Source organism: Diceros bicornis, chromosome 36, assembly GCF_020826845.1.
Source record: "Diceros bicornis minor isolate mBicDic1 chromosome 36, mDicBic1.mat.cur, whole genome shotgun sequence".
Lineage (NCBI taxonomy): Eukaryota > Metazoa > Chordata > Mammalia > Perissodactyla > Rhinocerotidae > Diceros > Diceros bicornis.
The window spans coordinates 14,481,294-14,495,231 of NC_080775.1; the positions used below are offsets into that span (position 1 = coordinate 14,481,294).

At 40.8% G+C, this 13,938-nt stretch overlaps 1 protein-coding gene across 3 annotated transcripts in view; it reads right to left on the reverse strand.

Moving 5' to 3' along the window:
- The window catches only part of FRMD4A (FERM domain containing 4A), a 216,649-nt gene that overhangs the window by 100,800 nt on the left and 101,911 nt on the right, over window positions 1-13,938 (reverse strand). For all 3 annotated transcript variants that reach the window (XM_058532438.1, XM_058532437.1, XM_058532439.1), the window contains 2 exons: window positions 12,463-12,519; window positions 11,496-11,518 (listed from right to left, as the gene is read on the reverse strand). In XM_058532438.1, coding sequence (XP_058388421.1) covers window positions 11,496-11,518; window positions 12,463-12,519 — 80 coding nt within the window. The remainder of the gene's footprint in view (window positions 1-11,495; window positions 11,519-12,462; window positions 12,520-13,938) is intronic.

Consider the following 13,938-nt stretch of genomic DNA (forward strand, 5'->3'; position numbering starts at 1 on the left):
CTGACTGCTGTCTCCAGGAGGGCTGTTCACCTCCGTAACACACAACGTCCATGTTTTCTCTGCTTGGATTGAACACACACTGGAAACTGTTTTCCAAAATATGACAAATAAATAACTATTGTGCTTTTTTTTTTGGTGAGGAAGATTGGCCCTGAGCTAACAACTGTCACCAATCTTCCTCTTTTTGCTTGAGGAAGAGTGGCCTTGAGCTGACATCTGTGCCCATCTTCCTCTATTTTGTATGTGGGACTCTGCCACAGCATGGCTTGATGAGCAGTGCGTAGGTCTGCGCCTGGGATCCGAACCCGTAACCCGGGCTGCCGAAGCAGAGCTTGCAAACTTAATCATTACACCACCGGGCCAGCCCCAATAACTTTGCTTTCGGCAAGGCCCAGAAATGACTTAAAAAGTGTGTAGTGGATTATTTGGTACTGGTAGGAGGTTTTGTACGTCTGGTCCCAGGACCGGAAATTCTTTTTCCCACCAACTAACACATTCTCAGGTTTGGAAGCTACTTTAAACTCCTCTAGTTGAACCAGTGGTTCCTCAGACGCTTGACTCCCCTCTGGGCACTCAGCAGACCCACCCCCTGCTGGGCCAGGACATCGGGGTGTTTGCACTCATCCTCTACCTCCCGTGGCAATTAGTGGCATCCACGTTGCGATGCTTCTGGTAGTTAAAGGTATTTTCCCTACAGTACTGGTTCACTAAAAAACCTCACAGCCCCTGTTGGGGTAGCAGAGGCTCACCCTATGGAGACTGCCATTGATCCACAGTTCTGACGTAGGCTACGGTGGCAGCCTCTGTGCTGCTCATGCAAAGCAAGGCAAATATTGGCCACAGGGACCGTGGGGCAGTAACATCTAAACAGCAATGAGACAGGAGCTCAATAAGTAAATATAAAGGAAGGAAGGAACACCACAGTCACAGATGGGGAGCTCCCGAGGCATTTCGACAGCAAACATCCCAACACTCATGCTGCTACCTGGAGGACGTGCCCTTCCACGCCGGAATTGCTTCCACAGCAAAGGAATCAGCAGCTATCCTTCGGATACCAAGTGCCACCAGGCAAAACCATTCCAATACTTTAACTTCATTTATACGATGACAAAGAAACACGTGGATGTTGGGTGGTGACACTATAGCTGCTCCCAGAAAGGGTATTTTTCAAGTGGACTAAGAAACAATGACAGTGATGTTTATGAATCCTGGCTCTGAACAACCAACCAGAAGGAAAAGCTCAACTTGTTACTTTTGGAATCAAGAAATCCAAACACTTAAACTGTGATCATCTAAGTGGTAAGGCGAGGATTTACCAATTGATAATGAATAAGCTGACGGTACTTATGGAGCCCCTGCTGTACGGAAGGTCATGTAGGGGATACAAAAAAGGATGAACCACAGTCCTCATCCAAAAGGTGCTCACAGTTGAGTGGGGGAGGCGAGAGGTGCAAATAAAAAGATAACTGACCATATGGGCAGTGTTGGATCTGTCAATTCAAACAACAAATTGAAAAATTCAGAGGCAAGAAAGGCCCCTGTGGCCTCTGGTGTAAGAGCAGGCTTGGGGCAGGGTCTGCATGGAGAAAAGGATAAGAATATCACCTTTCTCCTCAGTGGAATACAGTGGAGTGTGGAGGCCATATACTTTGAACCAAAGAGATCAGTTGGAGTGGGTGGTATGTATGCGGCAATAGGGCCAAAGGCAGATTAGGCACAGAATGTGGAGGACCTTCAACGTCAGGCTGATAGAGTGCAAATTCATCCAGGAGGCAATGGCCAGCCACTGGAGATTGTCAAACAGGTATGCTCCTGTTTAGGAAACTCCAATTCCCAAGTAGGGTTTGGAATTTTTACTCGCATGCTATTAAAGCAGAGTTTAAGCAAATCTTCAGTTCACCAAACACTCGAGAGCCCGCAAGGATGTATTTCAGGATCTTATCTGCCCCGTTTAACCATTAGCTCCCTGAGAACAGAGATTCGATTAATTGATCATCAGCCCCTAGAGTGGAACCTTAAATATGGAAAGACACTCTTATGGGATGAACTGTTATTGGATGAAACTGTCAGGCAATTAGGAGCTCCTTTATCGAGCTGGAGCTTGAGTTTGCGGCTACTCACACCCATCACATCTAAAGGATATTTGGGAAAGGAAGGAGCTTAGAGGAAGGGATCGTCTTACCACCAAACACGAGTTTGTTGGCAAACAAGATTCCCTGATGACAGTCACAGGTTTGACTTCCTTGCTGGGGCCCACAGTGGGCTCTCCAGCTCAACCCCCCAGCAGGGTCACACAGATAAATATAACAAGAAATCACCAAGGCGTGAAGCCCGTCCAAATCCATTAAATTCTGGAAGGGATCCATCGCTCTTAATCCCTCCCAAAGGACAATGATGCAGAAATGTTCTATTTGCCTTTCTGCTGTCTGTAAACATCTGTGATAACTTAGAGGTGGCCAGCCCCGTCAAACGATATCGCCAAACTCGGTGGCTGCAAATCAGAAAGCTGTCCTAATGGGAGACCTGGTCACCCTATCTCCAGCGACTTGAGAAGCTATCGCCTAATGAAGGCGCTAGAAGTCCCCAGCTGCCTCTCTCAGAGTTCTACTCGGACATTTCTCCCAGAGTTCACTGTACTTGATAAATGCCAACTTATAAAATACCCTAAAACAGTTCATGTTCCAACAGTGGTCACGTGTCATTTTCGGAAAGAGAAAAAAGGTATCTTAGAGAGTCAGTTGCTAAACTGAGAATAAAACTCAAGTCTTATTTCTAACATTAACCAGATTTTACTCAAAACTTTTATGTAGTTATTAATGTTGCCAGCAAAGAAGTGGCATCTCATTGCCTGTGTGGTCTTTGATTTACAGGAGTTTTTGAGATGATGTCTCTCTTCTGCCTGTACTGTTCATAAAACATGGGAAGTGTGAACAATCCACTGTGAAAAACTAAGATTTCTAGCAATACATCACAGAGGGAATTTGCCACAAATAAACAGCAACAACAAATTTAACCAAGACACCATAAGGTAAAGAAAGCAAAAATTAAATTTGATAGGATTAGAAAAATCCACAACATGCTTGTTTTCCTTTAAAACATGAGGAAATGCTTTTTCAGGAGATCACCTTCATGTCAAATGAGACGTTCATAATTTTCAGGAGAAACTGGGGGCAAACAGAAGACTCGCAGCGTGGAAGAATTCCTCCTGAAACCAGTGTTTTGACACGCACGGGCAGTAAGACAATAGAGCACCAAACCCAGAAAGATATACTAGTGTAACAGAAAGGACTAACCCAAGATTCAGGAAAGGTAATATGATGCTAGCGTCATACCAACTCCTCCATATTTTATGAGCATATTATGAAGATTGAGTTCTCCAGGGACAGAGATTTCATAAGTAAAATAGAGTATTACAGGTGCTCATTATCCACAATTCCAAAATCCGAAAAGCTCTAAGAAACAAATGTTTCTTAACCCACTTGGTGGCAAACCTAAGCTTTTTACACGAGGCAACGTTTGACCCTCCTCTCGCCCACGTGGTATGAAGACCCACGTTCTGGTGCAGGAGCATTAACACACTGGATGCCAGGTGCTGCACCAAGGGGGTTAAGGAATCCCGTGAATTACCCGTCTAAAACCTACGAAGTTCTGAATTTTGAAATATTGGGACCCTAAAGTTTCAGAGATGCACTGTGGATCTATATTACTTTATTCAACGGCACGATGAATCTAGAAAACTCCGAGACAGATGAATAAGGGAAGGTGTAGATTGTTTCTTCTTCGCTGATCTTTGAAAACCATGCAGGAAACCATTTCTCTCCTTCCTCCTTCCTTCCTCCCTCTTCTTTTTTTGTGAAACAAGTTAAAGTTCAAGTTACAGCAAAGAAAATGAGAACATTTGCCTGTCGCCTCCCTGTCACATACTTTCTTTCAGGTGTATAGGGAGGGCTTCCAAAACTAGTGGCGGAGGATGTTGTCTGCCATTGTGTGACCATTTGCAGAAAAAGGGAAGGAAGTGGGGACTCGCTGAGATTTTTCCAGTATGGGATTCTAGATTCTTGCAGTGTGTCATGGATACATATGCCACACTAACTTATCATCTGTATGGAGGGGCAAACTTACAAACACTTATAAATTATGTGCCTTCATTTCTGATGCTAACTGCTAATTTATCTAAGTCAAGATTTCCTTCTTGATTAGCGAGTTTGGTTTCCTAGCGTGACAAGTTTTGTGAATTGCTAACAGTGGTAAACTTCTAAAATGCAAAGCAAGGCAAAAGAATTTTATAAGTCTACAATTTAAGGCAATAATTTCACTCAAAGGACACAAGAAGAAGCAACTGATTAATTTTCTACATCATCACCTTTTCGAGTGGCAATCTTAATTCTGAAAAACCGACATAGTGTCACAGCCATAAACCTTTTTGCTATTCACAGGGTCAACTCAAAATATGATACTGATATTAAATAAACGCTTAACAAAAGAGACGAGCTGTCATAATACAAAACTTTCTCCTTACTTTATATCTAAACAATTCCCATAGGATTTGAAGAATATCATCCTGCACAATACCCTATCTGAATACTTTTCTATGCTTAGAAAATGTGAATTACACACTTGAAAAGCACAGCAAAATGGACTTTTTGCACAAAAACAAAGCTTTCTGTAACAATTTATAACTTTTCCACTTGAACATTTTCTTTCAAATTTTCTCCGATTCTGTCCCTTTCAAAAAGTCTTGCTGGCGTGAAAGATTCCAGCTGCTTCTTCCACAAGGTCCTTTTTAAAATCACAGGAAAACATCACACACCCTTTTCTCTCTCTCTCTTTTTTTTTTTTTCCTAAAATAAATGAAAATTATATAAATTTGCATTCTTCCCACAAAAACTCTTTTTTGAGCTGATACATGTGTTTCAGGCTTAGCGGATGACTTTTGTCTAGGAAGTTTCCAATAGGAAAACGTGCAAGTTTGGGTATTAAAGATATTCTTAGGTTATGTAAATTGTAGTCCAAATGTTGACTGTTCCAAACAACAACTGTCTGAATATTTTTTGCTTATTATCTAAAAATCTCAGCACATCTATTTCTCTTATTATATGATCAATGCCAGCTGTTTTCTTCGAAGAGGCCAATTAAAAAATCATAGGAAAATGTACCCAAATGATCAAATGCTCTAATAATGATTTAAAACTGAGCTCGCTTTGAGTTGTAGTATAGTAAAGCCACTTATGCAAGTGCAAAGTAATGATCTTAGTAGACTTGGAATTGTGGTTTATAGACGGCTGCCTTACAATAATCAACCTTCAATAATCAACTTTCAATGTCTTTTAGCTGGGCAAGAAAATAACATTGTCATCTTTTTCAAGATAGCAATCTATACAAACGTTTATGTTGCTAAAAAAGCCTTTTAGAAGGAAACCAGCTCTTTGTCTTCTTTTCCTGTTGATCTTTTAAAATTCTTCCTTTAATCTAAGACTGCCTAAAAGACATCATCTAGTCTGACAAAAAGGCCTGCAAACTTGCATTTTCATATACCAGTGAGCTAAGTTTCGTTTACATTAATTTACAAATGCTCTTTAAAAAAGCAGAACCAATTTCAAAGAACAAAAAATCAAGAGGGTCCTTTTTTTTTTTTTGGTCACAGAAATTTCAATTTATCTTTCTAAACTAGCAAACACAAGGTCCCATGGTTTAAAGAACATAAAATATTAAAAGGTCTTTGCTGGCTTTTTTTGCTTTTAACTGCTCTCCCAGATACCTAAAAACACACAGTCTGTGGACGTTGCAAGGAATTTTTCAGCACAAATAAATATGTACCCCAACTCCTCTTCTAAAATGGAGGTGAAAATCGATTTCCCTTGTTACTGAAGGACCACTATTCGTTTCTATGGATTGAATAATGCATTGTTCTATTTCTAAAAGCATTATTATTATTACTTTTTTTTTTTTTTTTTTTTTAAGAAATAGAATTAGAGGGGCTGGCTCAGTGGCGCAGCAGTTAAGTGCGCGCGCTCTGCTTCGGCAGCCCGGGGTTTGCAGGTTCGGATCCTGGGCGCACACTGACGTACCGCTTGTCAAGCCATGCTGTGGCGGCGTCCCACATAAAGTAGAGGAAGATGGGCACAGATGTTAGCCCAGGGCCAATCTTCCCAGCAAAAAAAGAGGAAGGTTGGCATCGGATGTTAGCTCACGGCTGATCTTCCTCACACACACACAAAAAAGAAATAGAATTAGAAACCTGCAGGTTGATAAACCAGGGACACAGTAGGATTTCTTACCGGCCACTGAACTCTGATGAGCTGACACTCTCTCACGTGGACCAGCATTTAACTTGGTACAGATGTCATATAAAGTGACCTCTAAGTATTCAATCACAACTTGCTTCTTTTTCTTTGGTCTGTGTTTATTCGGAATAGAGAGCCTGCGGATGCAGGGTGGCCTCCATTGTCTCTTACGCACACAATAGCCTCTGCTGAACAGGTAAGCAAAATGTGGCCCATGCATCCTTACACAGAATTTCCTTGAATTTCAGCTTTTTTCGGATGCTGTTTGCTTACTGGTCCTCATAAATCTCATGCTGGCAGAATCTTGTTTTAATGATTAGCATCAGTACATCCAGTCCTCTGTGACAAAGGTATTTCCAGGTCCCAACAGACAGCCCAGAGTAACAGAGCTCTCCTGATCTGGTTTCAATAAATCTTGTTAGCAAAATATTCTATGCAACAGATGTTTTTTACTAGTCCCTGTTAATGTATGGATGATTCTTTATATCAAAGGTAGTATGATTTAGGCATTTATTTGTGTGTTCAGCATAAAGTATTTTTTAATCAATTCACTGATTTGGCAAAATGGTGCTTAAAATGATGTTTTTTCTTCTTTTTGGTTGCACAGTTTCAGAAGGGCTAACAGAAAGTAAAAAGCGAGGCGATTCTCAATATCAGAATAAGAAGACTGGCCACTAGGGTTTTCAGTTAAGGTCCCTTCAGGGAAAAAAACAAAAAATCAAGTTCTTATAAGTAATACCTCGCTCAGTACAGTGTAGGAATAAATCTTCTCTTAAATTAAATTAGAATGCAACTATACAATTTGTCCTCTTCAGTTGATTAAATGAGGTGTTCCCTGCATTGACCTTTGTAAGGAAGAGAATATTATTTTTCCAAAATAAGCCAAAGTTTAAAAAAATTTTTTATTAGGAAATGTTAGTGCTTAGCAGTCAAACCACTGCAGTATGATGAATAAAGTATGTATTAATCCTAGAAAATGTGTGTTAGTTGACTAATATTCAGCAGTGATTATCAAATGAGAACTTTTTGTTTTTAAACTGTGTTGACCCTTCTCAACCTAATATTTGCCTACATAGCTGCCATGATTAACAATTCGTAGGCTATTGCATTGTTTTTCAACAGACATCCCAACTCGACTGATTTCCTGATTGTTGACAGCTATTCATTTTTTTACATACATATACACCAGGAAATGAATTACAATTACTCCATGCCAGTGCTAAGGAAAATAATACAAGCGAGAAAATATTATTTTTAGATAAGAGTATTTCCTAAACCGTTCACACTATCTTACAAATTTGTCCACCATATGCTAAATTACAAACATGGATGACATATATTTCTTCCTATCACAGACAATACTTCTTATCTATCTATACTTCTGTCATTTTCTTTCAGCAACACTGAACACAATATTTCATTATAAAGTTCAATAGGACAAGGAAGTAAGCATTTCTGTTAACTGGAAAGAAAAGGGAATTATGTAAGAATAAGCTTTCAGGGGTCTGCTGAACCAAAAGAAAGGCCAAAAGAAGAAATAGCCAAAAGAGAGGATAAAAGAAGAAATAGAACAGCCTGGGAGTTTCATGAGAAACAGCAGCTGTCCTGATGTAGTTCTCTTTCTATTCAAGTATATCAGCACTTTTGACTTCTCTCTTCTGTAAAAATAACGCTTTTCCTTCTCGCACTTCAAGGAAATTGCTCCCATAATTTGTACGTTTTTAACTCATTCCACATAAATGTAATCTATATATATATTCACTGAAATGTAAATACATAGGATAACAGCACCCTGGGTGAAATAGTCTTTTAGGAATTTACAGATTCAGGACCCTCAGGTTATGAAAGAGCTACTTTGCCCTTCGTGTGCGACCATTAGTTTAAAAGGTTATTTGATCCTCTAGATTCTAGACTATCTTAGAATTAAGCCTTGGACTACGTATTATACAAAAGCCTTCCCCGGTGTTCTGTGTGTTCCAAGCGGACATCTCATTTTATTAATGTTCAGGAAAATGTATTCTACTTACAGGGTATGTGTTCAAGTCAAAGCCATTCAGTTAAATACAACTAAGGTTGTGGAATCGTGCATTAATTATTACTACAGCAAAATAACCTTCTATAACGCTAAATTATGAGAATGGGACATCTAAAATGCTAATGTTCAGCCACTAAACCAAATGTGGTCAACTTCCACGTTTTGGAGATTTTCCCGGATGTAGATAGGAAGAGGCACAAATAAGGAATTTAGAACTACTTCTCTTCTTCCCAAACTCCAGGCCACTCAAGCATACTATTCTCCCTGGACCTCTGAAGAGAGTTTTACTAACCATGGGCCCGCTACAGACAACTGGGGTTTATTAAGGAATCCCACATAACAGATCACCTCCACCTTCCGTGATGTAAGTTTTATGCTGGGAGATAAACCAACCTTTCGGATAAGGTGTCTGACCTCTTCCCCGCCGAGAGCTATTTCTCTCCCCAGACAGCTGCTGATACAAACAAACTGGGAGGCAGCGCTTTGACAAATGAAGCTAAACCAGGATGCTTTGTTTCTCTGAAGCCAACAAGCTGGCATTCCACAAGCTCATTAGGGGGCCATGAATTACTGGGAGGCCAGACCTGCACTTCCTCCTCCCTGGCAAGCCCTGTGGCCGCACGTTCCCATGATTGCGGGGCCAGCTTATGCCGTCTACAGTTCACATTCCATCCTGTCAGGCTACTCTCAAAAATAAATAATATTTACAGCAGAGGTCATAGCTGGTGAAAGAAGTGGGAGGAAAATGGATCTTCAGAGTAAGCAGACCAGACAGTGGAATCCATGGGCTCTGTGGTTGTTAAACCATTTTTCATGGGACTCCAGAAATCTTTGTAAGTAGATATGAATCTGCATTTATCAAAACCGCCAAATTCCAATACCAAATGAAAGGCACAAAAAAGTAACAAAGAAAAAATGGGAGAAAGTATAGTGTCTATAACCTGAAAACGTTTCATTCAACAAATTCAGTGAATAGTCAGTTACTGGCCACCTGCAATGTTCGAGGTTTCCTGCTAAGCCTCTGTAACAAAGCCTTTAGTCAAAAAAAATTTGACTACTTCTGCTTTACAGCAAGAACTTGGGAAACCTAAATAAGAGGGGCCTGGAGGTCTCCTTAGGCAAATATTCAAACTGAGCTGAAGGCACTACAGTTTAGAATCAGGAGTCAGCTAACTACAATCCATTGGCCAGATCTAGCCCACTGCTTGTTTTGTACGGCCTGTGAGCTAGGAAAGGCTTTTACATTTTTAAATGGTTGGAAAAAAAATCAAAAGAAAAAAAATATTTCACAATACAGGAAACTTAATACAAAATTCACATTTCCGAGTCTATAAATAAAGTTTTATTGGAACACTGCCACGCTCATTCATCTATCTATTGCCTATGGAAGCTTTTGCACTTAGAAAGCGAGAGTTGAGTAATTGCAACAGAGACTGTATGGCCTGCAAAACCCAAGACATTTGATGTCTGGCCTTTTATAGAAAATGTTTGCTGACCCTTGTTTTAGATTGTAAAATAATTTTTTGCTTTTGCTGAGATAGCTGATTGAAAACACATACCTCAGTCTTTGTTAGAAAGCCTTAGAAATGCACAGGGAGAACAAAAAAAATCAGCTAAGACCTGAAAAACAGTCAATGTGTGAACTTAACCAAGCTAGACAAGTACAGGTGGATCACCAAGCTGTAGTTTATGTTGCATTCACAGCTCAGACCCCCAAAGCATGAGAAAACATACACCTTCCTTCATGGAATAGAGGTATGATTTGTGTTTCTTTTTATTACCAATTTTTTTGTGTGTGTGAGAAAGACTGGCCCTGAGCTAACATCCGTTGCCCATCCTCCTCTTTTTGCTGAGGAATATTGGCCTGGGGCTAACATCCGCGCCCATCTTCCTCTACTTTACACGGGATGCCACCACAGCACAGCCTGGATAAGCAGTGTCTAGTTCCACGCCCGGGATCCGAACCCGTGGACCCCGGGCCGCCGAAGCAGACTGCATGAACTTAACCGCTATGCCACCGGGCTGGCCCCCTTTATTACTAATTTTGCTAATTTCCTATCAATGGGCAAAAATCCTATGCCCTCATGCTCTGTTTTCTTGTACAACGTGTTGTTTGGTCTTTTTGCCTCTAGACTTGATTCTAAAGAACGGGCTATCCTGGACCTTCCTTGAGGGGTTCAATAAAACAGAATCCCAGGTGTAACATCTGTCTTTGAGCGACAGTCCTATTGGTGGATGGCTACCACCCTGCCACTCTGTGAAGCCTCCAGTAATAACCCTGAGACACTGTGAGACAATTCAGCCATGCTGGTCAACGGGCATGCTTAAACAAACGAATGAAAAGATTGAAGTCTGCAGTTCTACAGGGTTACTAAGACCGTGCACAGGATTCCCAGTGGATAAGTCTCTTTATGTTCTTTCCAATGCAGTATCCCGAGAAGGAAGGAAAGCTGACGTGGGATATCTATATTGTAACACTTGCACAAAAGAAATCTCCCTATGGAATAGTGTTTTGCCCTTTGAGGGTCAGGGACTAAAACAGAGAGGAAAGAAGATGTCCACATCGTGTTAGGACTGCCAGGGTTATCTGTGGCCATATTCACACCATCATGGTGATTCAAGGCTCCACAGAGACACTTGGGCAATCTGACAAACCTCAATACAATGGCCATGTGTGACACTGGGTTCTGATCTCAGCCTTTTAGTAACCTCTAGGCTTTTTATTCAGTAGAATATCCTCCTTGGTATTATTATATTTCCTCCACCCAAAGTACCTGTTTCAGTTGACAAGTTAAGGGTTGGGTCTCATCATCAATATATAACACTAATAAATTGCTTACAAAGGATAGACAGAAGAGTTTCTTTTAATAGAGATGCAACAGAATACACTTTTTTTGTGTGTGTGAGATCAGCCCTGTGCTAACATCTGCCAATCCTCCTCTTTTTTTTTATTTGCTGAGGAAGACTGGCCCTGGGCTAACATCTGTGCTCGTCTTCCTCCACTTTATATGGGACGCCGCCACAGCATGGTTTGACAAGCGGTGCGTCGGTGTGGGCCCGGGATCCGAACCGGCGAACCCCGGGCCGCTGCAGCGGAGCACGTGCACTTAACCGCTTGCGCCACCGGGCCGGCCCCCAGAATACACTTTTAAGCAAAAAAACTTTTGTAAACTCACCTAGAAAAATCTCCCTTTGCCTCCTGTAGAAGAAAAAATTCAACATCAGTGAAACATTCCAATCCAGTGTGACAGACTTTAAAATACATTCTAGAGTCATGACAACTCCTTTACTGAATAAGTTCAGCTTACAACTGCCATCATCCTGTCTGCTACAAGAATAAAATTAAGAAAGGACGCGTGCATTTGCCACTTGAATGTGAGACACTAAATTAAACTTTAGAAAGTTCTACACAAAGAAAGTGATTCGAAATGACAAAATGCAAGCTTCCACCTCTAGGTCCTGGTCTAACTTTCTCTAGTTTAAAGATTCTGAATCTGAATATGTGTCTGGGTAGAACTGTCTGTCTTGCGTTACTTTTTGTTCTGTCTTGTATTGTGGGCTATTTCCTGATTATACTAAAGACTCTTGGAGGCAGGGACCACGGAACCTTTAATGAATCTAGCATAATGCCTTGAACATAGTAGTTGTTATCTTGTTAAAGGAATAAACTAATGACATCATTTCAATTCATTTCGCCAGTGATACTAATATTGCCATTGTTGCTAATATTCAGTAATACCTCTTTTTCACATAAGCTAAAGGTCTTTTCCTTGTCTGTCCAGGGGGCATGAAGTGTCCTCTTGGCAATTAATTCTTGCTGTTTACTTGGCTTTCTCCAGAGCGGGGGAGGGTGCCACACCTGAAGAAAATGGGGCCACTGGATGATCTCAGTATCCCCCAGGCTCAGATTATGCACACAATTTTCCTTTGCAGAGAGATGTTATCTTAAAATTTTGGAATACCAGAGGCTCCTATTTACTGCCATGATGTAGTGTTCATAAGAACTCTTTCCTGCTTGTGGCTAAAAATAATTAAGAAGACATCGAGCTAGTGGATATGGCAGCTGGCCGTGCATGCCACGTCTTATTCCTCTTTCTTCTGTGTACGGCCCTGGGATACACAGGTGAGGGGAGAACAACTTACCTGTAAGATATAGGAGGCTAATTCGAACACCACCTCGCTGTCCACATCAATCAGCTCCTGAAGGAAAAGCCAACAAGGAAGGTAAGTTTGATACTTTAACAACGACTACTCTATGACACGTCCCTAAAAAGAGGCCTGGTTTTCCTTTCCTGAGGAGTTGCCCAGAATCTCAAACACTCATAGAATATCTCTGGTCCTCGAGGCAATTTCTTTGAATTACTTGGTCCCAAATGCTCCCTGACTCTCTTTTTACGGGTCTTAGTCAGAATGGACCCAGTGGTCCTGGGCCTACAAAGTCATCGCGAAGGCCTCATCTTGAACTCTTGATGAGATATGAAGGAGTGGACCAGTCTGGAGATTTTTACAAATCTGCTAATCTGATTAATCAATGGAGTAAGGTTACTTGATAACCAATTGCGTTTTTTTTTTTTTTTTTTTTGGTAAACTCTACTTCAGAACCAAAAGTAAGGCTTTATCGAAGGAAACGTTATAACGGGATTGAAACTCTTTAAATTCAAATTAAATAAAATTTAAAATACAGTTCCTTAGTTGCACTAGCCACATTTCTTTCATGCACTCAATAGTGCAGGGTAGCTGTTGGCTACCATGGTGTCAGAGCACATACAGAGCATTTATTTCTATTATTGCAGAAAGTTCTCTTGGTCAGCACTGTTATAGAGGCCAAGTTTAAAAATGTTTCTGTCCTTGGGCCAGCCCGGTGGTGTAGTAGTTAGGTTCGTGTGCTCCGCTTTGGCAGCCTGGGGTTCACAGTTTCAGATCCTGGGTGTGGACCTATGCACTGCTTATCAAGCCATGCTGTGGTAGGCGTCCCACATATAAAGTAGAGGAAGATGGCAACGGATGTTAGCCCAGGACCAATCTTCCTCAGCAAAAAGAGGAGGATTGGCAATGGATGTTAGCTCAGGGCTAATCTTCCTCACCACAAAAAAAAAAAAAAAGCTTCTGTCCTATTAGTTCTTTCAATTATTTAATTGTGATCTATGGACATGGCCTTAAGAGGACACCTCTCCTTGGTTCTTGGAAAAAATCTAATAGATATATTTTCAAGATATATATAGTTCATATCTCTTTTCTAAACAGCCTCATTGAGATATAATTGATACACAAAAAACTGCACGTTTAATATATACAACTTGATGCGTTTGGACATATGCATACACCTGAGATTCCATCACCACATTCAAGGTAATAAACATATCCATCATCTCCAACACTTTTCTGTGTCCCTTTGTGTGTGTGTGTGTGTGTGTGTATGTGTGTGTGTTTGTGGTAAAAACACTTAACATGAGATATACCCTCTTTACAAATTTTAAGTGCACAACACTGCACTGTTACATATATTCAGATCTTAAAGACAAAGGGAAACCTAGAGTCTATTAGCATGCAAGAATAATAACCAAATTAACTGATGCCGCACTTCTGTTGTCAACCTTATGTAGAAATGTCCACCTTTCT